This window comes from Scomber japonicus, chromosome 4 (assembly GCF_027409825.1).
Source record: "Scomber japonicus isolate fScoJap1 chromosome 4, fScoJap1.pri, whole genome shotgun sequence".
In the NCBI taxonomy this organism is placed as follows: Eukaryota; Metazoa; Chordata; class Actinopteri; order Scombriformes; family Scombridae; genus Scomber; species Scomber japonicus.
The window spans coordinates 30817877-30844319 of NC_070581.1; the positions used below are offsets into that span (position 1 = coordinate 30817877).

The following is a 26443-nucleotide window of genomic DNA, read 5'->3' on the forward strand; positions in this document are numbered from 1 at the left end:
GAATTTAGAAGATAAGATAAAAAAGTATCACCTGTCTGGACTTGGGGCTCCGTATAACAGGAACATAATCTGACTCCTCCAGAGGCTGAAAGAAAGCTCATTTGTTCCCTAAATATTCAGTGTTAAAATGTCTTTAAAACACACTGGATGCCATTCACAGAAAACCTGGCAGCAGCAGTGAGTGCGGTGCCAAAGCTTTGGCTCCATCTTTAAGGACCTGAGGGCCGCCGCTGCTTCACCCCTGCATATTTATGATCCTTAAAACTGGTATTTTAATATATGGTGCTGCATATAATAGGATTGTATTATAGGCAGTAAAGTTATTTTTACTGTGAGCGGAGTGGTTTCCAGTGTTTCAGGCTTTTCTCCACACTTCAGCACAGAAATGAAAACTGTGGAGAGACGTCCACACACAGAGCTCTCCATCATCATCTATAACCTAATCTATTGTAATGTCCATCAATATACAGCTATTATTATTACATGTGACTCAAGCAGATCTGAAATGTGTTAGATTAAAGTCTAAATCTTACACCACTGTTGTTCAAGGGGTCACTGAATGTATCACCAGGGTTACGGTTTTTAATAAAGCTGCTTTTATGAATGAATCCTGAGCCTCATCACAGCTGCCAGGATGTTTTTATTTTAAGTAGCTAAAAGTCCAAGATAAGCCTGACGCTGAATTCCCTCCAACACCACCACACACACACACACACACACACACACACACACACACACACACACACACACACACACACACACACACACACACACACACACACACACACACAAACACACACACACACACACACAATGTCTGAATGAAGATTTCGCCCTTGTCGTATAATCCCAATGAGTAATCACAGCAGTATTAATTCAATTCATATAATCTTTATTGGCATGACAGAGCAGAACATCTATATTGCCCAAGCAGTACAGAAGATTACTAATAAACATACAATATGTGAACATTATCAAACATGTCAAATACAACATATTTTTTACAATTTTTTTTAAATATGAACATGCTAACCACACACCTCTACCTGTGAAGGCTTGTATAGTCTCATAGTCCAATACTAACTGTACAATATTTACTGAGATTGAGCTGTGGTGATATAACACTATGTAGTTATGCATGCAACATATTGTCATTGTGTATAGTTTAATTGTAAATGAAAAATTCTATTAATTATGATATGTTTATTAAATTAATTAAATATATTTTAGGGCCCCTATCAGTCATGGGTCTCCTAACTTTTTGCCCCCTGATGGCGCCCCCTGTCTGCAGCAAACAATGAAGTTATGATTCTGTAAACACAACTCAGATTCATGCTGTTTGTTCATCGCTGAAAGGCTTCAAGCTTGTAGTGAAGTATTATTGATTGATTGATTGATTGATTGGTTGATTGATTGATTGATTGGTTGGTTGGTTTCAGGTTCCTTCAGCAGGATGAAAACCCTCCACTGAATGTCACGTCAGTATGACATCATCAGGCACCGCCCTCACCTCCCTCCGCCTCCTTTTTCATCACCGTCATCATCATCATCAGGACTCGCTCTGGATTGGACGAGCCCCCTGTCAGTCGTCCCCGTTGCCCCGCCTCCTGCTGTTCCTCTGGCTGGGGATTGGTGGACAGGTGCTCCAGGTGAGCGCGTCCCACCAGCACTTCCACCCCCACTCCATAAAGATCCCTGGTGACATCACGCTGGGTGGCCTGTTCCCCATCCACTCCCGGGGGCCCCACGGTTTGCCCTGCGGCGAGCTGAAGAAGGAGAAGGGGATCCACCGCATGGAGGCCATGTTGTACGCTCTGGACCAGATCAACAGCGACCCCGAGCTGCTGCCAAACATCACGCTGGGCGCTCGCATCCTGGACACCTGCTCCAGAGACACCTACGCTCTGGAGCAGTCGCTCACCTTCGTCCAGGCGCTGATCCAGAAAGACACGTCCGACATCCGCTGCTCCAACGGAGAGCCGCCCCTCATCCGCAAACCTGAGCGTGTGGTGGGAGTGATCGGAGCCTCGGCCAGCTCCGTGTCCATCATGGTGGCCAACATCCTGCGACTGTTTGAGGTAAACACTGATAGTACCCTTTAAACTCATAAGATAACCTGGTAATATAAAGATAATACACATTAATATAAAGATAATACACATTAATATAAAGATAATACAACATTAATATAAAGATAATACAACATTAATGTGCACAGCTACAGCAGACAACCAGCTCTATGTCCATCATGGTGATAAACTCATCAATATACCTGTTAATATACTGTTAATACACATTAATACTCTAATGATATACAGATAATTATATATTATATATTATATACAGACAACATCCTGCCACTGTTTGAGGTAAACTCATCAGTAAACTGGGTAAAATACAGATAAGACACAGCTACAGCATTACCAACAGTGCTGTTTTTCATCGTGGTGACCAATATCCTACATCAGTTTGAGATAACGATAAACTCATTGATATACAGCAGATAAACAGCTCCGTTTCCATCATGTTGACCTGCATCCTGCAACTGTTCAAGGTAAATTCATCAATACACCTGTTAATACATCTATTGCTGTAGACGTCCGCTGTTGTTCCAAAAACTATTAAAAACATATCAGAGTCACACAGCACTGCATTGGGTGACATGTTCCTCCATTATGAAGAGTTTTGGTTAGTTTGTTTAGAAATGCCTTCAAAGACCAATAGCAGAGGTATGTTTATAAGTCTCAGGAGAGAAGTTCATATCACAACTTCTTAATAAAAAAAAACACATTTTATTTGATGGTGCCTTTCAAGTCACCCAAGGTGTACCGGGAGCCACCGAAGTTGTATGAAAGTAGGGGTGATGTGGTCAGACGATTTGGTGCGGGTGATGATGCGGGCGGCCGAGTTCTGAATAATTTGTAGTCTGTTGATGAGTTTGGCGGGGAGTCCGGTGAGGAGGGCATTGCAATAGTCAAGGCGGGAAGTGACAAATGAATGTACCAGGATTTCAGTGCTGGATTGGGACAGTGATGGGCGGAGTCTGGAGATGTTTTTGAGGTGGAAGAAGGCAATCCGGGTGATGTTTTTAATGTGACATTGTGCCAAAGTTTTCTGAGAAATTCCTGATGTAATACAAAGTCAAGAGGTTTTAATATGTAGCTCAACATGCTAATAAAACTATAAATGAAGCTTACACAGATCTACTGTCTTAGTCTTTGGAGCCGTTTCTAAACAAACTAACGTGACTAAACTCTTCATAATGAGGGAACATGTCAGACAGTGTCACACATTTAGGAGAAACATCGGTACTGATGTTGTGTTTGTTGCCCACAGCTGGCTCTGTGTCAAATTTCTTTAAATACCTGCAGCATCTCACAGCAGCTGAAGTGATGAGTGCGTCTTTAAATCGAGGGTGATGTGAGCATTTCGGGCACGTGGCACAGAAGCAGTAACTTCATTAACTCTGGATCAGTCTGGATCTGACAGTCATTCATGTTCTGTGTGCTGCTGCAGATCTACACAGAAGGAGCATGTCCGCCAGTGCAGCGGTGTGAGACTCACTGGACAACAGAGGAATAAGATAAATCAGATTTTGATACACACACATTCAGTTTGAAATGTATTTATACTGTAACGGCTCAGAAGGCAGGGAACCCAAAAGCACGACAACAGGAAGATATTTCAGAGTCCACAGATATTTAATTGGAGTCCAAAACAGGCAGGGGTCAAAACCAGGCAGAGCAAGCCAATTTAAGGTGAGAAGACGTTACTCGTTAGTAGATCAGTGGATTCAAACATGAGGAAGTAAATAATATATATATATAGAGACATCAGACTGGTCATACTGTCCTTTAAACTCACATTAACCCTCGTGTCGTCCTCCCGGCTGTTTTGACTTGTTCCTTCTTTCCTCCCTCCCTTCCTCCCTTCCTTCCTTCCTTCCTCCCTTCCTTCCTTCCTTCCTTCCTTCCTTCCCTCCTTTCCTTCCTCCTTTTTTTCCTTCTTCCCTCCTCCCTCCTTCCTTCCTTCCTTCCTTCCCTCCTTCCTTCTTCCTCCTTCCCTCCTTTCCTTCCTCCTTTTCTTCCTTCCTCCCTCCTTTCCTTCATTCTTCCTTCCTTCCTCCCTCCTTTCCTTCATTCTTCCTTCCTTCGTCCTTCCTTTATTCTTCCTCCCTTCCTTCCTCCCTCCTTCCTTCCTTCCTTCCTTCCTTCCTTCCTTCCTTCCTTCCTTCCTTCCTTCCCTCCTTTCCTTCCTCCTTTCCTTCCTTCTTCCTTCCTTCCTCCCTCCTTCCTTCCTTCCTTCCTTCCTTCCCTCCTTTCCTTCCTCCCTCCCTCCTTCCTTCCTTCCTTTCCTTCCTTCCTTCCCTCCCTCCTTTCTTTCATTCTTCCTTCCTTCCTTCTTCCTTCCCTCCCTCCTTTCCTTCCCGCCTTCCTTCCCTTCTTTTCTTCCTTCTTCTCTCCTCCCTCCTTCCTTCCTCCCTCCCTCCTTTCTTCCTCCCTCCCTCCCTCCTTCTTCCTCCCTCCTTTCCTTCCTTGACTCGAGGACAACAGGAGGAGTTAACCAAACAGACACTTCATTCAGTTTATTTTCCTCTAATTAGATTTTAATTATGTCAGTATGTGTTTTTTTATGTTGCTGTGAAAAAAAATCCTTTAAATTCCTAAATTTGCGCTTCTCAGAAAAAACTTACTGAATTAGAGGCTGAGCAGAAGATAGACTGACAGACAGTCTGGACAGTGGATTAATGTTTGTGTCTGGATGACTGACTGGCGTTCTCTAATGAAAGCTTTTAATGAGTGTGTGTGTGTGTGTGTGTGTGTGTGTGTGTGTGTGTGTGTGTGTGTGTGAGAGAGAGAGTGTGTGTTCAGTCCAGCTCAGCAGATTATTAGATTATTATAACTGCAGTTTGTTAAAAACCATCAAACTAAAATGGACAGATGCGCCATCAGAATATTTCACCAATAACTGATAACCGATCGATACCGAACCCGATCGATACATCCAGCTCTAATATATCAGTCAGGAACGCGTCTCATTTTTGGTGATGCAGCTCTGACCAACTCAACACAGACCATGAACATGTGATCAACATACAGATATACTGCAGAGTTACATACATGTCACATATCACATTTTACCATGGACCCCAGGAAGAGTAGCTGTTGCCAGGGTAACAGCTAATGGGGATTCCAAATCAAACTTAACTGATGGTGAGAAGTCTCAGAATGAGTTATATATGTTCACAGGAAGTGCAGAACATACATGTGTGAACCGCACTTCCTGTCATCCTCCCGGGTCAAATTGACCCCGTCTGTTTTGACTGTTCCCTCTTTCCTCCCTTCCTTCCTTCCTTCTTTCCTCAGTTGCTCCTTCCATCCTTCCATCCTTCCTTCATTCTTTCCTCCCTTCCTTTCTTCCTTCCTTCCTCCCTTCCATCCTTCCATCCTTCCATCCTTCCTTCCATCTTTCCTTCCTTCCTACCTCCCTCCTTTCCTTCTTTCTTCCTCCCTTCCATTTTCCTGCCTCCTTTCCTTCCTTCTTCCTCCCTTCCTCCCTTCCTTCCTTCCTTCCTTCCTTCCTTCCTTCCATCCTTCCATCCTTCCTTCCATCCTTCCTTCTTTCCTACCTACCTCCTTTCCTTCTTTCTTCCTCCCTTCCATTTTTCCTCCCCTCCCTCCTTCCTTCCTTCCATCCTTCCTTCCTTCCTTCCTTCCTTTCTTCCTTCCTTCCATCCTTCCATCCTTCCATCCTTCCATCCTTCCATCCATCTTTCCTTCCTTCCTACCTCCCTCCTTTCCTTCTTTCTTCCTCCCTTCCATGTTCCTGCCTCCTTTCCTTCCTTCTTCCTCCCTTCCTCCCTTCCTTCCTTCCTTCCTTCCTTCCTTCCTTCCTTCCTTCCTTCCTTCCTTCCTTCCATCCTTGCTTCCATCTTTCCTTCCTTCCTACCTCCCTCCTTTCCTTCTTTCTTCCTCCCTTCCATTCTTCCATCCTTCCTTCCTTCCTTCCATCCTTCCATCCATCTTTCCTTCCTTCCTTGACTCGAGGACAACAGGAGGGTTAAACAGAATAAAGAAGAAGAAGCGGCTTGAGCAGCATCTTGGTTCATTATGTTAACGTGTCATCAGCTGATCACCAATCACAGATCACTGCTTAGTATAGTTTGGTAAAGAAGTGTTAAAGGACGATTCTCCATTTTTCAAACCAGTCAGGAGCTCAAATGAACATTAAAGCAGTTTTTCTTGCTGTAATCATTCCTCCTGTTCATACTGACTATTAGTAGATCCTTCATAATGTTTATAATGGAAGTGATGGAGGATAAACCCACAGTCCTCCTTCTGTGTTAAAATGGATTTAAAAGTTGATGTGAAGCTAATATGAAGCTTCAGCGTCCAAATGAGTCAAATCTTCATCTTCTATGTTTCAACGTTACAGTGTTTTTAGTACCAAAGTCTCTTTTTGTTACTATACTTCCACCACAGCTCAACAGGAAACACTAAGAGGGAATCTGATGCTAAAAAGACTGTAAGAGTGTCAGATATCACTTGATATGACTATATATAAGATATAACTCAGACTGCTGAAGCTAAATATAAAGCTTCACATCTACTTTTTTAATGAATGAATTTTGTCCTCCATCACTCCCATTGAAAGTACATTTGAAGGAGATCTTTTAATAGTCAGTATGAACAGGAAGAATGATTACAGAGAGGAAAACCTATTTCACTGTTCATATGGACCATCAGCCTGAAGCTCCACATATTTAAAGAGTGGTGGTGTCAGACTTCAGAAGAACTTTTTTTTTTTTTTTTTTTTTTCATATTTCTCCCCTTTTTAGTATTTTTTTTTTTGGCACAAATCTGCACTTTGTGAGACCAGTGCAGTAAACTTCAATCATTTTATCTGCGCCTGTACTCCCTTGTTGAGAGGATCGAGTTAAAGAGGCTTGAAACATGTCCGTGTGTTCAAACATCATCACATCAATCAGACAGCTCAGGACTCTGGATCTGATTCAATCTGAAGTCACCTGAGGCTGAATGTGGCCTCCTGGGAAGGAATGAAAGGACCTGATTGTAGTTAGGGGATGAGTGGTGTTGTAGATCTCCTCTTCTGTTGAGGTTTCTTTACTTTGACGTGGATTAGGGTGTCCTGGGGATCCTCCTCCAGGGAAAAAAAATGTAATTTAAAACACATTTTCTGTATTTCTACACACCGTCTAATCTCTTGGAGGTTAAATACAGAGGTTAAATACCTGAGACAGTCAGTCAAAGCTGAAGAAACTGATCAGATGGGTGGCAAATCTGTCTTCAAGTATCAACAATAAAAGTCCAGGTACCCTCCGTTCAGTCCGTCTTAGATAACTATGACCTGGATGACCCTGACAATGATATGAATCTATTAGTTTCTGTCATGAAACTACAGATTTGGTCCAGCATAAGACACAAAAACAAAAAGTTCTGATACATTAATCTATATTTTCAGTTTTTTGGACTTTCTCTCTCATCTTTGATTGTTGCTGAAATATTGGATCATTTATTTATTATAGGGGCGGCTGTGGCTCAGGAGGTAGAGCAGTCATCCTCCAATTGGAAGATTGGTAGTTTGATTCCTGGCTCCTTCAGTCCACATGTCGATGTGTCATTGGGCAAGACACTTAACCCCAAATTGCTCCTGTTGCCATGCCAACAGTGTATGAATGTGAATGAATGGTTAAATTCCCCTGATGAACAGGTTGATACCCTGCGTGGTAACCCCTACCAATAGTGTATGAATGTGTGTGAAAGGGTAATATGACATGTGATGTAAAGCGCTTTGAGTGGTCACAAAGACTAGAAAGGCGTTATATAAGTACAGTCCATTTACCTTTTACCATTGAAATGAAACCATGTGAGAAGTTTAGAGGGGGAAAAAAAATCAGTATTTGATGGAGCTGTTAACAACTCATAGACATCTGAAATGTGAGCCGACTACACACTGACGTCAAAAGACAAAAAGGTAATATATCAGTTAGAGAGATGAAATGGGAACTTTTACTTTAATACTTTAAGTACATTTAGCTTATTTTACTTTTACTTAAATTGGATTTTTAATGCTTTTACTTGTAATAGAGTATTTTTCACATTGTTGTATTGGTACTTTTATTGAAGTTAAGATCTGAGTATTTGCTGCCTGCATGTTTTCACAGTTTAACAGTTTTTTTTTTTGCTGCTTCTTGTTCAATTCTCATTGGATTGAGGATGATTTTTTTTTATAAATCTATAATGTCAGATATTAATGACAGAGATAATGTTACTGCATGAAGAGCAACACTTCAATAAAACATTAAAATTGATTCATTCATTATTCACATTATCATTTAGTTGTTGCTCATAGAAATTGTTTTCAAATTTGACCTTTTTAACCCTCCTGTTGTCCTCGAGTCAAGGAAGGAAAGGAGGGAGGAAGAAGGAAGGAAAGGAGGGAAGGAAGGAAGGAAGGAGGGAAGGAAGGAGGGAGGAAGGAAGGAGGGAAGGAAGAAGGGAAGAAGGAAGAAAAGGAGGAAGGAAAGGAGGGAAGGAGGGAAGGAAGGAAGGAGGGAGGAAGGAAGGAAGGAAGAAGGAAGGAAAAGAAGGAGGAAGGAAAGGAGGGATGGAAGGAAGAAGGAAGGAAGGAAGGAAGGAGGGAGGGAGGGAGGGAGGAAGGAAGGAAGGAAGGAAGGAAGAATAAAGGAAGGAAGAAGGAAGGAAAGGAGGGAAGGAAGGAAGGAAGAAGGGAAGGAGGAAGAAAAGAGGGAAGGAAGGAAGGAAGGAGGGAAGAAGGAAAAAAAAGGAGGAAGGAAAGGAGGGAGGAAGGAGGAAGGTAGTAGTGAAAAAATGATTTACATATCGTTAAAATATTTTCTATCAGTTTTTGTTGATGCTCCACACGGCCGACCAATCAGTGAGCGCAGTGTGCGTTGCGTGATGGTTACAGACACGATCAGACGCTGACAGATGAGCAGTTAGTTTGGATCAGCTGGAGGCCGAAACACAAAATCTTGTTTGTTTCGCTCCACTGAAGCGTTTCTCTGCCGGCACGGTAATGATGATGATGATGAAGATGACGGTCGTAACGAGGTCTGCTTTTAGGAGCTCGTTAATGTGGAGTCCTTCATTAATCTGCACAAACACACAAACTATCATACACACACTAACACACGCACACACACACACACACACACTAACATACACACACACACACTAACACACACACACTAACACACACACACACACACACAGGGTTAATGTGATTGTTTTTCAGTTTATCGAAGCCCTGACACACATTCTGCTGTTACACAACACTAATCCCCTCACTGTATGTGTGTGTGTATGTGGTGTGTATTTGTGTGTGTATTTGTGTGTGTGTGTGTTTCCAGTATACCACCAATCGGCCGTATGTTTGTCAGATTCTTTGACTGTAGTTCAGGTTAAATAAACTCAGGTGTGTTTGCCAGGTGAGGTCTTTGTTTGTATTTGAATGAAATCTAACCGCTAGAAATCATCTTTGTGTTCTACGACTATTCTACTAATAATACTTTTATTAATAGCAGCTGTGTAGACAGTAAGCCAGTACCAGTGTTTGGGCACCATGGATGAGAAAATGACTTTTGATGCTGACACTGACACCTTCTGGTTTCTTGACGTAACCCTCCTGTTGTCGTCAGATCAGTTTTGACATAGGAGGAGGAGGAGTGGCGTTAACTAAAAAATGTGGTATAGTTTCATTTAACCCTCCTGTCGTCCTCGAGTCAAGAAAGGAAGGAAGGACAGGAGAGAGGGAAGAAGGAAGGAAGGAAGGGAGGAAAGGAGGAAGGACAGGAGGAAGGAAGGAAGGAAGGACAGGAGGGAGGGAGGAAAGGAGAGAGGGAGGAAGGAAGGAAAGAAGGGAGAGAGGAAAGGAGGGAGGATGAAAGAAGGACAGGAGGAAGGAAGGAAGGACAGGAGGGAGGAAGGAAGGAAGGAAAGGAGGGAGGAATGAATTAGGGAAGGAAAGAAGGAAAGAAGGGCAGACAGAAGGAAGGAAGGACAGACAGAAGGAAGGAAGGAAGGAAAGAAGGAAGGAAGGAAGGAAAGAAGGAAGGAAGGAAGGAAGGAAAAGTCAAAACAGACAGGGGGCAATTTGACCCGGGAGGACGATACAAAGATTAAATGAGGCTTATTGAACATAATTTCCCCCAAGAATATGTGTAAAACCTGTGGTAATGAGTTGGAATGAAGTAAAAAGGTCTAACACAGTAGTGGGTGATAATTTCTACCTTTATACTTTATGACAAAGGACAAAAGTTGTACAGTCACAGGAAGACAGCAGGAGGGTTAACAGAAAGTTGAGGAGTTTTAACACTGACTGATCGCTCTTCAACATGTTTTATTCATCGTCTATTGAGTCACTTTTAACTTTTGCAGTGATTTGTTGGTCTGGAAGACTCTGCATGGTTGATAAAAATAGGATGAGGAACGTTTAAACTTTGCTAAAAGACCATTGGCACCAACTTGGATTATATATTGACCATGTTTATACAGTTAGAGCCATTCAGAGAGCAAAGGTCATCCTGATGGAGCCTAAACACTTTCTTCATGCAGAGTTTTGACTCCTTGCCATCAATCAAACTTATATCTGATATCATTTGCTCCCTCAGCCGTTGGGTTCTAGTTACTGTTGCACACACACTTGAACAAAGGACTGATGGAGTCTTTTATATAGCTCATTGTTGAGTTGACTACTATTTCCCCTCAGAGACATCCAGTTCAATCCAGGAAAATGTTCACTGAAAGTTTCATTGGTTTTGATCTTGTTTGAAACTGTTTGAAAGTGCCTAGACATTATGAGTTATGAGTCTCTTTCTGACCATCAGTTCCTACTTAACACTGATTATTGTGTCTCAGATCCCTCAGGTGAGCTACGCGTCCACGGCTCCGGAGCTGAGCGATAACAACCGCTATGACTTCTTCTCTCGGGTGGTTCCTCCGGACTCGTACCAGGCTCAGGCCATGCTGGACATCGTCAAAGCTATGGGCTGGAACTATGTGTCCACGCTGGCCTCGGAGGGAAACTATGGAGAAAGCGGAGTGGACGCCTTCATGCAGATCTCCAGAGAGGCTGGTACCATGTTTTATTTTTCTCTGCTTTTTCTTACCAGCCTGAAGGTGTTTTGCTCATTAGACCTTTTGGTGTTAGATATCTATCTTTCTGTCCCTCAGTAGACCTTTCTGTCTCTCAGGTGGTGTTAGATATTTACCTTTATGTCCCTCAGTAGACCTTTCTGTCTCTCAGGTGGTGTTAGATATCTACCTTTCTGTCTCTCAGGAGACCTTTCCGTGTCCTAGGTGGTGTTAGATATCTATCTTTCTGTCTCTCAGTAGAGCTTTTGTCCCTCAGTAGACCTTTATGTCTCTCAGTAGACTTTTCTGTCACTCAAGTGGTTTTAGATATCTACCTTTGTCCCTCAGTAGACCTTTCTGTCTCTCAGGTGGTTTTAGATATCTACCTTTCTGTCCCTCAGGAGATCTTTCTGTCTCTCAGGAGACCTTTCTGTGTCCTAGGTGATGTTAGATATCTATCTTTCTGTCTCTCAGTAGAGCTTTTGTCCCTCAGTAGAGCTTTTGCCCCTCAGTAGACCTGTCAGTCTCTCAGTAGACCTGTATATCTCTCAGTAGAGCTTTTGTCCCTCAGTAGACCTGTCAGTCTCTCAGTAGACCTGTCTGTCTCTCAGGTGGGGTGTGTATCGCTCAGTCAGTGAAGATTCCTCGCGAGCCATCAGACGGAGAATTCGATAAGATCATCAAACGTCTGATGGAGACGAGTAACGCCAGAGGAGTGATTATCTTCGCCAACGAGGACGACATCAAGTAAACAACACAAACAAACAAACATCATCAAGTTCGGTCCGATCCAGGTTTTAGAATCCTGACTCGATGGTCACATGACTCCAATCTGACTCTGGCTCTCTCTTCCTGGCAGGCGGGTCCTCGAGGCGGCTCAACGCGCCAACTTGACTGGCCACTTCCTGTTCGTGGGGTCAGACAGCTGGGGGGCAAAGAGTTCACCAATTGCAGACCTGGAGGAAGTAGCTGAGGGCGCCGTCACCATCCTCCCCAAACGGGCGTGCATTGACGGTAACGACAGGAAGTAACAGCCTGAAAGAGTTTGTGTTTGTGTGTGTAGAAATGTGTGTGTGTCTAAATAACTGTGTGTGTGTGTGTGTTTTTCAGGTTTCGATCAGTACTTCACGTCTCGTTCTCTGGAGAACAATCGGAGGAACATCTGGTTCGCTGAGTTCTGGGAGGACGACTTTAGGTGTAAACTGACTCGACCTGGAATCAAACTGGACCCCGACAAGAAAAAATGCACAGGTATGCTAGCACCTGAGGGGGTTGGGGGTGGAGTTTGTGTATGAGTGTGATGTCATGTGACCGTGTGTGTATCCCAACAGGTGAGGAGAGGATCGCTCGGGACTCATCATACGAGCAGGAGGGGAAGGTGCAGTTCGTGATCGATGCGGTGTACTCGGTGGCGTACGCGCTGCACAGCATGCACCAGGATCTGTGTCCTGGCAGCTCCGGAGTCTGCGGCAACATGGACCCTGTGGAGGGACGCCTGCTGCTCGACTACATCCGAGCCGTCAACTTCAACGGTGAGTCTGGCTGTCCTCCTCTTTACTTATTGATTGGTTTATCTAACAGGGATATTAAAAACACCTTAAACAAGAAGATAAAATGTTAAATTATAATGTTTAGTAAGTAAGTGATTAAGTTTATTAAGATTATTTATAAGCATGCAAAACAACAATAAAAAGAATACATCATACCACACAGTCGGGTACTAATTAAAACATGCAACATGTAGGCCCGATCCCAAACCTACCTCCATCTCTTCGCTCTATCCACTCCCCCTTTGTTTGCACGTTTGTGTGGAGGTTCGCCATATTAATTGCCATCCCATTTCCTTTTTCTGGTAGCGTGGCAAGGGGGCCCCATAATTTGGCTATCCAATTATACCTTCCCCTTCATTAAAGGTGTCCACAGCTGTGAGTAACACTTGTGAAGGGAAGTGGACTGGATTGGGAGCGGGCCAGAAACACCTCAGCAGGCTCCGTCACACCTGGAGAGCCGCTAAGGGTCATGTGACAGTGGTTAGTCCACCTGGTTTGTGAGTCCAGGTGTGAATGGATTTTAAATGGTGTTGCAGACCAGCTCCTGTATTGACTGATAGTTGATCCATGGTTGTCCTAAGAGGATTATCTCCTGTCCTTCTAGTGTTGATTGACTGCAGAGTGTTGACCTGAGAAGTCTTCAAATATGTTTTTGTCAGTTTTCTGTCTTCCAGCAGAAAGGGCAGAAACTGGGAACCGAGAAGACAATTTCAGATCAGAAAAAAACTGAAGGAGCTTCATTCTGTTAGAGATCAAATCCATATTTTATAAAGACGGGAAGCTGCAGCAGCTGGAAGACTGAAAGGATGTAATGTAAAACAGGCAAAGCTGCACGCCATGAAACCAGTCTGTCCCTCTGCCTGTCTCTCTGACTACCCGTCTCTCTCTCTCTCTACATGAATCTTCTTCTCTCTTGTCTCAATATTTAATCACTCAGCAGAGGCATGTATAGAACATTCATGTATTTCGGTATGGATTTAAATTAACTCCCTCGACCCAGAGTTTCTCCCTCCATGTGTGTCTTTGAGCTCGAGGACAGAATCTGGTGGAAAATATTTAGAGAGAAATCTGTATCTGTAACCACTACTGTCAGCCATGTTTGAGAACCACAACAGCACATTTATGTAACATCTGAGAGAGAAAAACCTTTACTGTAACAGGCAGGCGCAGCCAACATCGTTCCAGATTGACTGTCTGAGAGTGTTTTATGTTTGACAGGACAATCAGCCTTTTAGAGAGTAGAAACCCTTAGTAACAGTGTGGAGTCATCAATCTGATCTGTTGCCAGGACATCTGAGCTCAGCAAATCTCCATTAAGGGAGAAAAAGATCTTTGCAGACTTTAATGCTGCATTGTAATTATAGACTATAAAAATATGGATGTAATCACTTTGCCGTCACCCATTGCTTTATGGACTGCCCTTTAGAAGCATCAAGTTTAGTGATTTGACTGTTGCAATCTAGTGCTAATTGCCAGCTGCTAGTTTGTTAGTTCAATACATGTAGTCTATGGTTAACTGTGATATCTCTAATGCTAATGAAAATTTTTGCTGATGAAAAACAAGAGTGAAACCATTAAAACAAAATCCATTTACTTAAAAAAAAAAAAACAGCCGAAGAAGACATTTTATGTGACCAAAATGTTAACTTTCATGAACTAAAAACACATTTTGATGTAACAGCAGCTCCATCTATACTGAATTGAGTTACGTTACTTAATCAATGATGTTGCTGTAGTAGTGACTTTGTCGATCACATCATCTATTTTACTTTAAAATATCATAATTTACTAAATGTAACATCATGCTGTAGCCTACTGAAAACAAAACTTGAAACTAGTGATTGACACCATAAATTAATTGGGAAATTGTTTACTTAGCTAATGAATCAAGTGAGAAGTAGTGTCATTTTCTCATCGATCTCCATACAATCAGAATTCCTTGTGCAACCAGTAGAGTCGCCCCCTGATGGCCATTAGAGAGAATGCATGCTTAAGATACTTCTGCATTTGCTCCACTTTCCAGCCCTGGAGCTACCTGCTTGTTTTTTTAAAGTATATTTTTGGGGGCTTTTTGCCTTTATTATTTGCCTCAGGTTAGTAGAGAGAGAGACAGGAAATGGGAGGAAGAGAGGAGGCAATGACACGAAGGATAGGCCCGCACGGTGCGGGATTCGAATCGGGGTCGCCTGCAGTGAGGACTGCAGCCTCAACACATGGGACGGGTGCTCTACCCACTGAGCTAAACACCGCCTCCTGCTTGTTTTTAATAGACACATTTGTCAGCGTCACCTGAGGCAAAGCTGAAGAGGGAGATAGAGGAGGGTTCAAAGAAACCAGTGTTGCAGACAGAATGTGAACAGCAGAGTGTGGTGTCAAAGTCAGGCACTTTTTTGATGCATCCACAATCACATGCTCCACCTCTGTGCTCTCCATCCTCACAGAGGCGTTTGTCATAAAGAATAAACAGCACAAAGAACGTTGTTTTAAGGCTTCTGCAGAAACAGCTGAGAGGAGTTTCGTCATGTTTTTATTTATTTAACAAAGACCCTCAAAGCTGATTTGTACACAAAATAATGAAGTCTGACCAGGATGTTTCCCCAAGGTTGACTGCTTTGGGATGGCTGAGCAAAAACTCAAAAGAAGAGAATCAGCAGTCAAACATATCTGAAAAGCGAGTCTTACTTAAAGTCTGTGTAAAGTAAGAATAAATATGTGTTCTGAGTTTGACATACCACAGAAAAGTGTGTTGTTAACCACCCTGCCAAATTTGAATGATTAAAAAAATCGGCAAATATATGAAATTAGGCTTCAAAGTTGTGTAAAACTCTCTGCTACCAAACGCTGTGGGCGTGGCCGACGAGTCAGCTGAAACCCCGCCCCCTACCAAGTGTCACCTGTCAATCAAAGTCACCACCTCTACCCGAAACATGGACGCTACGTTTGAGAGCTTTCTACTGCTAACTCAGCTGCTAGCTCGACTGCTAACTCGGCTGCTAACTCAGCTAACTGGCTAACTGTAGACTTACTTAGTGCACTGAATGTATTTATACCTCTACAGCATCAGAGGCGGGTTTATGGCAACGCAGCAGTGATTTTCAGACCCGCCCACTAAATCTTGAACACAGATATCTTGAAACACAGTGTGTGAAGCCTAGCTCCACAATTCAAATCTAAATGGTTGAAATGCTTTTTACACTTTTTTTAAAAATCTTTACACAGTCTTTAAAGGTCTGTCCACCTTAAGGAGCCAGGCTAACTAATTGTCACTAATTTTTTAAGCAGCCAGTGAAACAATAGACGACACTTTTCTTAGTCTTGATAGGCTGGAGCTTTTATTAACTGACACACTGTAGTCTGTGCTGTACATTTACTGCCAGACTGACAACCTACTGCTATCCTTTTCTTCTGTTTGCTCACATTCAACATCACTTTTTTGCTGCTTGCTCAACCACACATTTCGGTTACCAGGTTTGGGAAGCGGCTAATGGCAAGATAAACGACCAACTCCTCACAACATCTCCAAAAAAGTCAAATTTTCAAACAGGTGTTATGTATAAACTAACCACATTTTGGGAATCTAAATGGTTACTTTCCCAAGCCTGAAACAATATTAAAACTTAATGAAGTGACATTTTGAACAGTCCTAGAGCAAAAATTACAAAAGCTTTTAGCCTGGCTCAAAATCTCTGCTGTGTTTCTGTCCGCCATTTAAAAAATAATGCTTGTTGTGACTTTTTAAACGCTTTGAATCGTGGGATACACCAAGCAGGCTGGTTGGATGCATAATGGAGGTTTTTCCAAATCAATATGACATGCAGGTATTTATGGCATACTGGAGATTTAGCTTTTGTTTGCATACTGCTTACGACAGGCCAAATCAGTAAAGACTGTTAGTATGGTAGGTGAGTAGGTTTCAATGCAGCCTTTGCCTTTGTCTTCTGCGTGTTCTCTGTGGTGTTCTCTATGTTTTATGTGTTCTGTATGTTCTGTATGTTCTGTGTGTTCTGTGCAGTTCAAGTTCAGGTCTGAGGAGATAACGTGAGTTTGATTTTCACAGCCGGTTTCTCTTTATTCAGACACAGCGAGAGATAATCAGTTAATGCACTTTACATGTTTCCTCTTTGGAGTGTGTGTGTGTGTGTGTGTGTGTGTGTGTGTGTGTGTGTGTGTGTGTGTGTGTGTGTGTGTGTGTGTTAATAATTAAAGTGAGCAGCTGCTGAAAACACTCTGCAGGAGGAAAAAGAGAACATGCTCTCTTCACTTGTTTTTTTATTCACATTTGAAACAAAATAAAATGGTTTGGTTCCTGACTGAGTCGTGCCATTTGTGATCAATCAAATCTATCTGTGGATATTTCTGATTAACCACCACAGTTGAATCATCTTGATGTTTGAGGAGGTCACATTGTTCTCAGGTATGAGATGCGTATTAAAGTTTAAATAACCTGGCTGCTCAGTCATCACCTGTGTGATGTGAAAACATTATGAAACAGATGGTTGCTGCTCCGTCTCTGTGTGTTTGGATCTTAAAACCAGTTTGAAGAGGTAGATCATGTAATTTCCAGATTAAATAAAATGTAATAATCTTATTATTGGACAGAACAACAGCACTGTCTCTGTAGACTTCGGGTTCCTCATATGTATAGATGTCAGCATATTTCAATACTGATCAATGCATAATCAATACATGAGCATGTTCAGAGGCAGACTGGTTTGTATTTTTGCCCTATTGAATCTGTAGGAATTATTCATGGTAAAAAAAAAAACAATGCTTTTTTGACAGCCTAAACATGCCCGAAAAGTCATGAAAATGTGCATGCGCGTCAAACCTGGTGAAAAATTTGATATTTTATGGTTTGTGGAAATGGCTGTCTCAAAATGGCCTAAAAAATTAAAACAATTGAGCCCCTCACTCCAGATTGTCTCTTGGACCCATACCCTAACTCCAACAGGAAGTTGGCCATTTTTGCGCCATTTTCACGATTTCCACGCCTCATATTTTAACAAGCTCCTCGAAGAGATTCCATCCGACTTCAAATTCACTAAGTATCATCTTAAGACCTTGAAGATGAAAAGCTATCAAAATCTTTCGCCTCTGTTATACCTGGTGCACTAGGCAGTGTGGTGAATTTCAAGGTTTGGCCATAAAACAGGAAGACCTTATAACTCCATCATATATTGTCCAGTCTGCCCCAAATTTGTGATGCATGGTGAGGGTCCCGCCTGAATGCGACTATATGTTAATACACTATACCAGGGATGTCAAACATGAGGCCCGTGGGCCAGAACCGGCCCGCCGAGGGGAGCATCTTCCATCTGTCCTACCTTCCTTTCTTCCTTCTGTCTTTCCTCCCTTTCTTCCTTCTGTCCTTTCTTCCTTCTGTCCTTTCTTCCTTTTATGTTTAATCTAGATGTCATAAGTTAAATGTGTCTCTGTCTGGAGGGTTGAGTTGAGATGATGATGTCACAGTTCAGTCAGGTACAGGTGGGCTGAAGCTGAGCCGGTGATGTCATCGTCCACCTGTTGGGAGTCCTCAGGTGAACTCGTTGAAGCCGTCTGTCTCTCTGTCCAACAGGAAGTGCAGGCACCAGCGTTTTGTTCAATGAGAACGGAGACGCGCCCGGTCGCTACGACATCTTCCAGTTCCAGATGACCAATCACACCAACCCTGGTTACCATGTCATCGGCCAGTGGACCAATAACCTGCGACTCAACGTAAGACTCTGATTGGACTCGGAGTGTTTGGATTTATATGTCTCTCTTCATGTCTGTATTTCATCTGTCTGTCCATCTCTCACCTGTCTGTCTCTCAGCTGGAGGAGATGCAGTGGTCTGGAGGAGATAAATCAGTTCCTGAGTCCATCTGTAGTTTTCCGTGTAACCCAGGCGAGAGGAAGAAGATGGTGAAGGGCGTCCCGTGCTGCTGGCACTGTGAGGTAAAGTCATCACGATCATCACATGTCACATTTAGAAAATCTTTAAATATGCTGTGATCTCTTCTCATGCACCCGTCTGTGTCTCTGACCTGTCTGCAGCTCTGTGACGGGTATCTGTACCAGCTGGATGAGTTTAACTGTGAGAGCTGTCCGTTGGACATGCGGCCCGTTCCAAACAGGACCTCCTGTCGTCCGACTCCCATCATCAAACTGGAGTGGAACTCCCCCTGGGCCCTCGTGCCCGCCTCCCTGGCCACACTCGGTATCCTAGCAACCAGTGGCGTGGTCATCACCTTCATCCGTTTTAATGACACGCCCATCGTTAGAGCGTCAGGAAGAGAGCTCAGCTACGTACTACTAGCAGGTAAACAGTAGGGCTGGGAATCATTAAAATTAGGATATCAGCACCAATCCAATTAAAGTGATACTGATACCAACTGAAGACTTCATTCAGTAACCATCATGTGAATAGAAGCATCAACCCTTACATACTGTTCGGGTCAAATCTGACCTATTTTGACATTTGAAAGCAATTAAAAACAACCTAAACTACATTCTTGAACTCTGAAATCGTATGGCTTTTCCTATAGTGGCTCCGAATGTGCACAAATGGGTTATTAAAGGTTATTGTTAAACCAACCATTCAAATGTTGTTGCATCCTTCCCTTTCAGTAAACAACAGAAATAATTATGGCTGTTCTATTCTCATTTTAGACAACATAAGATCATAATTTATTGTGATTGCGAATGTATTTTCACTGTAACACTGTCAATTCTAAAGAAAATATGAATGCATAATATATCTGTGGTTCAAAATTTGGTATAGACACTAATTATAAATAAATAAGACCAGTATGTAAGGGTTAAAATTCCACTACAGGTGGGTTGTAGCTGGGTTGTAGCTGCTTGCGTTGATTGGTTGTGAGCAAGTCCGTACAAACAGTCATATTTTCTAGCTCTGGGTGCAAAAAGGATCGACTGTAGGTATCGTTTTACAGGTATTGATTTATTTTTTAAAAGGTATTGAGTGCTGATACCCAGCCCTAGTAAACAGTACTGACACTTCTTCCGTCAGAGCTGGTAGACATTACTGATGACAGAAGTTATGTTATCAACAGTAGGAATGATGTCACCTGCCTCTCTGTCCTCTTGCAGGTATCTTTCTGATCTACCTGATAACCTTCCTGATGATAGCGGAGCCAGATACGGTGGCTTGTGCGTTCCGGCGCCTCCTGCTGGGCCTCGGCATGGCCATCACCTACTCAGCCATGTTAACCAAAACCAACCGCATCTACCGCATCTTCGAACAGGGCAAGAAGTCGGTGACCCCGCCCAAATTCATCAGTCCCTCCTCCCAGCTGGCAATCACCTTCATCCTCATCTCCGTCCAGGTGAGAACACAGCAGTTACATCACTTCCTGTTTTTGTTTCATCAGCTTGTCACATAATCCAGTTTTTGTGTGTGTGTTTGTGTGTGTGTGTGTGTGTGTGTGTGTATTTCAGGTCCTGGGTGTGTTTGTGTGGTTCGCTGTCGTCCCGCCTCACACCATCATCGATTACGAGGAGCTCCGCCCCCCGAACCCTGATCAGGCCAGAGGAATCCTGAAGTGTGACATGTCGGACCTGTCAATCATCTGCTGCCTCAGCTACAGCATCGTGCTCATGGTAACATATTGATCCGGTATTGATTTGATGATATGATGTCTCATTGAGACAGAGAATATAGATAGATGGGTATGAGTTGTTGTAGAACTCTACACTCTGTGTTGCTAGGTAACCTGCATGTTTTTTTTTGTTGCTAGGTAACATGTACAGTGTATGCAGTGAAAAGTCGGGGTGTCCCGGAGACGTTTAATGAAGCGAAACCAATCGGCTTCACCATGTACACCACCTGCATCGTCTGGCTCGCATTCGTACCAATCTTCTTTGGTACCGCCCAGTCCACCGAGAAGGTGAGAGGTGAAGGCTGGTCACATGGTGGGTCACTAAGGCCACATGGGGGTCGTTAGTACACCTGGATAGCAGTGGGGGGAGAAGTACTCTGATCCTTTACTTAAGTTAAAGTATCAACACAGCATTGAGAAAATACTCTATTACAAATAAAAGTCCTGCATGAAAAATCCTACTACAGTAAAAGTACTGCAGTATTATGAGTGATGTAGTATGCTAGTTTATACTACTTTATATACAGTTAGCTAGTTTATACTACTTTATATACAGTTAGCTACTTTACACTACTTTATATACAGTTAGCTAGTTTAGTCCAGTGGTTCCCAACCTAGGGGTGGGGCCCCTCCAAAGGGTCATCAGATAAATGTGAGGGCAGGTGAGATGATTAATGGGAGAGGAAAGAAGAAAAAACAAAGTTCTGATACACAAATGTGTTTTCAGTTTTTGGACTTTTTCACTAATCTTTGATTTTTGCTGAAATATTGGATCATTTGAACATTTATTGAAGTGAAACCATGGAGTGTAACTCCATCTGCTGGGGAAGATCATGTGACATGATGAAAAGCTCCATAAAAAATACTGAATGGAGCAGCTGGTAAAATTGTTTTGACAGTTGAAAAGCTTGTTCTTGTTTCAGTTACATGGAGGCACTGACACAAATACAGCTCAGCAGAGTTTTGTTTCCTGGATTCTTATCCGAAACAGATTTCAAGTAAATGCTGTTTTTGGTTTTTCTTGTTCAGTTTGAGTTCAGGAGTGAGTCCTTAATGGAGCTGAGAGAGGGAGTGGCAGTAGAATTAGAGAGGAACAGCTGGATTATACAGATTATAAACCAACACAGGGCGTAATTATAGAACAATAACTGTTAAAAACCAAAGTTACAAACGGATAAAAGGAGACGATGAAAGCCACAAATAACATGAATGAAACAGCAGCGTCAGTTAGAAAAGATTTATCTGAAAGCTGAGAGGAAACAAAAAAAGAAGAAAGCAGCTTTCAGACTTAGCAGAGAGAGCTTCTTCTTCTGTTTCTCTTCTTTGAGGCCGAATACAGCGGATTTAAATCTGCTTCCGTCTCCCAGAAGAATACCTGCAGAAACCTGTAATTTACAGCATTAGTTGTTCTTGGTTTGTGGAGTCTGTCGTCTTCGTCAAACCTCATCCAGACAACCTGAGCTAACCGGACACTGACACTGTTTACTATGTCATCACACTGTTTGTTGCTGCAGCTGCTCCTGATGTGAAGTTTCATTTAGTTGATTTGAACACTTATTAACATTTATTGTTCATATTCGGCGATGAGTTAATCACTGCTCAGATTGTGCAGCAGCTTCCCTCAAAAAGGAGAACCGTCTCATCCAAAACTACCTGTAAAACTGGTCAATATAAACTTCATCCTTTCGAAGTTTCTCTGAGTGAAATTTCATTTACGGTGAAATCCAGGAAATCCTGGGAGAGGAGTGAGATATTTGTGGGAAGTAATAAGTAAAATTAGAACCGAAATGACAGGAAATCCTTTAACCCTCGCTCTGTTTTGTCCTCCTCTGTCCTCGTCTGTTCTCCTGTCTCTCTGTGATAACATTCAGTTCTCGCCTCGTTTCTCCTCTTCAGTTCAGGGGCGTCGGATGTTGGATGTTGGATGGAGAAAAAAAAAATAAAGGAAGCTGCTTTCTTTTTGTTGTGTTTTTATCTGAGAACAACAGAACAAACAGCAGAGAGCGAGAGAGAGAGTGTGTGTGTTTGTGTGCGCATGAGTGTGTGCGTGAAAAGGAATTAACAAACAACTGTGAGGACTGTAGGAGGTCTCTATTGTCTACCGGCTTAACACATGCACACACACACACACACACACACACACACACACACACACTCAAATCTCTACAATAAAAGAAACACATTGAACCTGGCTGTGTGTGTGTGTGTGTGTGTGTGTGTGTGTGTGTGTGTGTGTGTGTGTGTGACAAACGGTTCCATACAGAACCTTCAGTTCAATGTGAATCACACTCGTCACACACACATCCACCAAAGCGATCACCTGGAAGATTGTGGAGCTTCCAGGGGTATTTTAGGTGTTTCTTGTGGTCCTTTGGGAAGTTCTAGTGTACTTTGTGGAGGATCTAGGAGTCCTTAATGAGGTTCTGATGCCACTTGAAGAGAATCACCCCATGTGGTCCCTAAGGAGGTTCGAGAGGTCCTCTCCATAGTTCTAGTATTCACCAAGGAGGTTCTAGAAGTGCTTCAGGTGATTCTTATTGTCATTGAGGAGGTTCTTGAGATTTGTTGAGACCCTTTTGGCACACTTAAGTTCTAGGGCTCCTTTGGGTTGTTCTTATGGTCATTGAAAATGTTTACAAGATCGATTTGTGGTGGTTCTGTAGGTGGTTCTAGAGGTCTTTTTGGCAGTTCTTGTAGTTATTAATAAGCTTAAAGATGTCTCTTAGGGGGTTCTTGTGGTCCACAAGGAGATTCCAGGGTGGATCTTGTGGTCAATGAGGATGTTTTGGGGTTCCTTTTGGTGATTCTTGTTGTCATTGAAAAGTATTATCTGTTTGTGGTTGTTCTAAATGTTCTAGAGAAAATTGTGGCAGTTCTTCTAGTCATCCAGGAGGTTCTACAGGTTCTTTAGGTGGTTCTTGTGAAACTCAGTGAACTCAGCAATAAACACATTTAATTTCCTAAAAGTTCCTCAAAGCCTTCAAAAAAGTTTTGTGGTGGACACACACATCCAGAAAGACGAATAAAGCAGATGCTGGACCAAAACAACAAATGAAAAGTCTGCACACTGCAGCTCCCAATGCAGATATTTATTAGGATATCACAAGCGTGATGTTTCGGACACAATGCTCGTCTTCAGACACTGTATGAGCGGCATGAGGCGTGACAGCGTGACAGCGTTTTGAACACAATGCTCTTCTTCAGGCAGTGTCTGAAGAAGAGCATTGTGTTCAAAATTTCACGCTGGTGATATCCAAATAAATACCTGCACTGGGAGCAGAAGTGTGCGGACTTTTCTCTTGTTTTTCACAATAAAAGCCTTCCATTAGCTTGTCAGTGGAAAGCTTTTAATATGAAGCAGCAGCAGCAAGAAATGTTTTCATCAGCAGTAACTCAACACGGCTTAGATACGATTGAACCGATAAGGAAACAGTAAAATAAGGGACACATGAGAGAAATTTCAGTTGCATGTTTGTTGGTAAACTAGGAGGGTAGGCTCATAAGGAATAGTAGTACCGCCGTAATTTTATCGGTACCCTTAAAGTACTGAATCCAATACCCAAACCTAGAGGGTCTAGTGGTCCTTGAAGAGTTCTGAGGTTCTCTAGGTAGGTCTTCTAGGAGATGTCTGTGGTCATTTATGAGGTTTTAGTGGTTCTCGATTCCTCAGATGGATCAGTGGACCTTTCTAGTTGCCTTTGTGGAAATTTAAGGGGCTCTTTAGGTGGTTCTACCTGTCCTTAAGGCTGTTTTAGTAGTCACTGAAGAGGTTCTGGATGTAGTTAGATGTTTCTTGGGATCATGGAGAGGGTTTTGTGGGTTCTGCAGGTGGTGAAACACTAACCGTGTCTATGTCTCTCTGCCTCTACAGCTGTTTATCCAGACTGCCACTCTGACTGTGTCCATGTCCCTCAGTGCATCCGTCTCTCTCGGGATGCTCTACATGCCGAAGGTTTACGTCATCATTTTCCACCCCGAACAAAATGTCCAAAAGAGGAAGAGAAGCTTCAAGGTCTGAACACAACTGTACTGTGGTTCCTGTCCTGATGGTTGTTGTGTTGAATGACCTGATGGTTGTTGCTGTGTTGAATGTCCTGATGGTTGTTGTGTTGAATGTCCTGATGATTGTTGTGTTGAATGTCCTGATGGTTGTTGTGTTGAATGTCCTGATGGTTGTTGTGTTGAATGTCCTGATGGTTGTTGTGTTGAATGTCCTGATGATTGTTGCTGTGTTGAATGTCCTGATGGTTGTTGCTGTGTTGAATGTCCTGATGGTTGTTGCTGTGTTGAATGTCCTGATGGTTGTTGCTGTGTTGAATGTCCTGGTGGTTGTTGTATTGAATGTCCTGATGGTTGTTGCTGTGTTGAATGTCCTGATGGTGGTTGCTGTGTTGAATGTCCTGATGGTTGTTGCTGTGTTGAATGTCCTGATGGTTGTTGTTGTGTTTTATGTCCTGATGGTTGCTGTGTTGAATGTCTTGATAGTTGTTGTTGTGTTGAATGTCCTGATGGTTGTTGCTGTGTTGAATGTCCTGATGGTTGCTGTGTTGAATGTCCTGATGGCTGTTGTGTTGAATGTCCTGATGCTTGCTTTGTTGAATGTCCTGATGGTTGTTGTGTTGAATGTCCTGATGGTTGTTGCTGTGTTGAATGTCCTGATGGTTGTTGCTGTGTTGAATGTCCTGATGGTTGTTGTGTTGAATGTCCTGATGATTGTTGTGTTGAATGTCCTGATGGTTGTTGTGTTGAATGTCCTGATGGTTGTTGTGTTGAATGTCCTGATGGTTGTTGTGTTGAATGTCCTGATGATTGTTGCTGTGTTGAATGTCCTGATGGTTGTTGCTGTGTTGAATGTCCTGATGGTTGTTGCTGTGTTGAATGTCCTGATGGTTGTTGCTGTGTTGAATGTCCTGGTGGTTGTTGTATTGAATGTCCTGATGGTTGTTGCTGTGTTGAATGTCCTGATGGTGGTTGCTGTGTTGAATGTCCTGATGGTTGTTGCTGTGTTGAATGTCCTGATGGTTGTTGTTGTGTTTTATGTCCTGATGGTTGTTGTGTTGAATGTCCTGATGGTTGCTGCTTTGTTGAATGTCCTGGTGGTTGCTGTGTTGAATGTCCTGATGGTTGCTGTGTTGAATGTCCTGATGGTTGTTGCTGTGTTGAATGTCCTGATGGTTGTTGCTGTGTTGAATGTCCTGATGGTTGTTGCTGTGTTGAATGTCCTGATGGTTGTTGCTGTGTTGAATGTCCTGATGGTTGTTGCTGTGTTGAATGTCCTGGTGGTTGTTGTATTGAATGTCCTGATGGTTGTTGCTGTGTTGAATGTCCTGATGGTTGTTGCTGTGTTGAATGTCCTGATGGTTGTTGCTGTGTTGAATGTCCTGATGGTTGTTGCTGTGTTGAATGTCCTTATGGTTGTTGTGTTGAATGTCCTGATGGTTGTTGTTGTGTTGAATGTCCTGATGGTTGTTGTTGCTGTGTTGAATGTCCTTATGGTTGTTGTGTTGAATGTCCTGATGGTTGTTGTTGTGTTGAATGTCCTGATGGTTGTTGCTGTGTTGAATGTCCTGATGGTTGTTGTTGTGCTGAATGTCCTGATGGTTGTTGTTGTATTGAATGTCCTGATGGTTGTTGCTGTGTTGAATGTCCTGATGGTTGTTGCTGTGTTGAATGTCCTGATGGTTGCTGTGTTGAATGTCCTGATGGTTACTGTGTTGAATGACCTGATGGTTGCTGTGTTGAATGTCCTGATGGTTGTTGCTGTGTTGAATGTCCTGATGGTTGCTGTTGTGTTGAATGTCCTGATAGTTGTTGCTGTGTTGAATGTCCTGATGGTTGTTGTTGTGTTGAATGTCCTGATGGTTGTTGCTGTGTTGAATGTTCTGATGGTTGTTGCTGTGTTGAATGTCCTGATGGTTGTTGCTGTGTTGAATGTCCTGATGGTTGCTGTGTTGAATGTCCTGACAGTTGTATCTATGTTGAATGTCCTGATGGTTGTTGCTGTGTTGAATGTCCTGATGGTTGCTGTGTTGAATGTCCTGATCGTTGCTCTGTTGAATGTCCTGATGGTTGATGTTGTGTTGCAGGCGGTTGCCCAGGTTGCTCGGTTGTCCCAGAAATCTGTAAGTGAGAAACAGAACGGAGAGACGAAGATAGAACCCGACAGATCTCAGTAA

The 26443-nt window shown here is 42.8% G+C and overlaps 1 protein-coding gene across 1 annotated transcript; it reads left to right on the top strand.

Moving 5' to 3' along the window:
• Window positions 1–1646: 1646 nt before the first annotated feature.
• grm6a (glutamate receptor, metabotropic 6a) lies at window positions 1647–26443 on the top strand. The gene is made up of 14 exons (XM_053317824.1): window positions 1647–2078; window positions 10902–11118; window positions 11729–11864; window positions 11977–12131; window positions 12228–12368; window positions 12449–12649; window positions 18243–18382; window positions 18481–18603; window positions 18703–18967; window positions 19759–19994; window positions 20107–20268; window positions 20406–20555; window positions 24139–24279; window positions 26354–26443. Exons 1-14 carry the CDS (start codon window positions 1794–1796, stop codon window positions 26441–26443), a joined length of 2442 nt encoding a protein of 813 aa, XP_053173799.1. The 5' UTR covers window positions 1647–1793.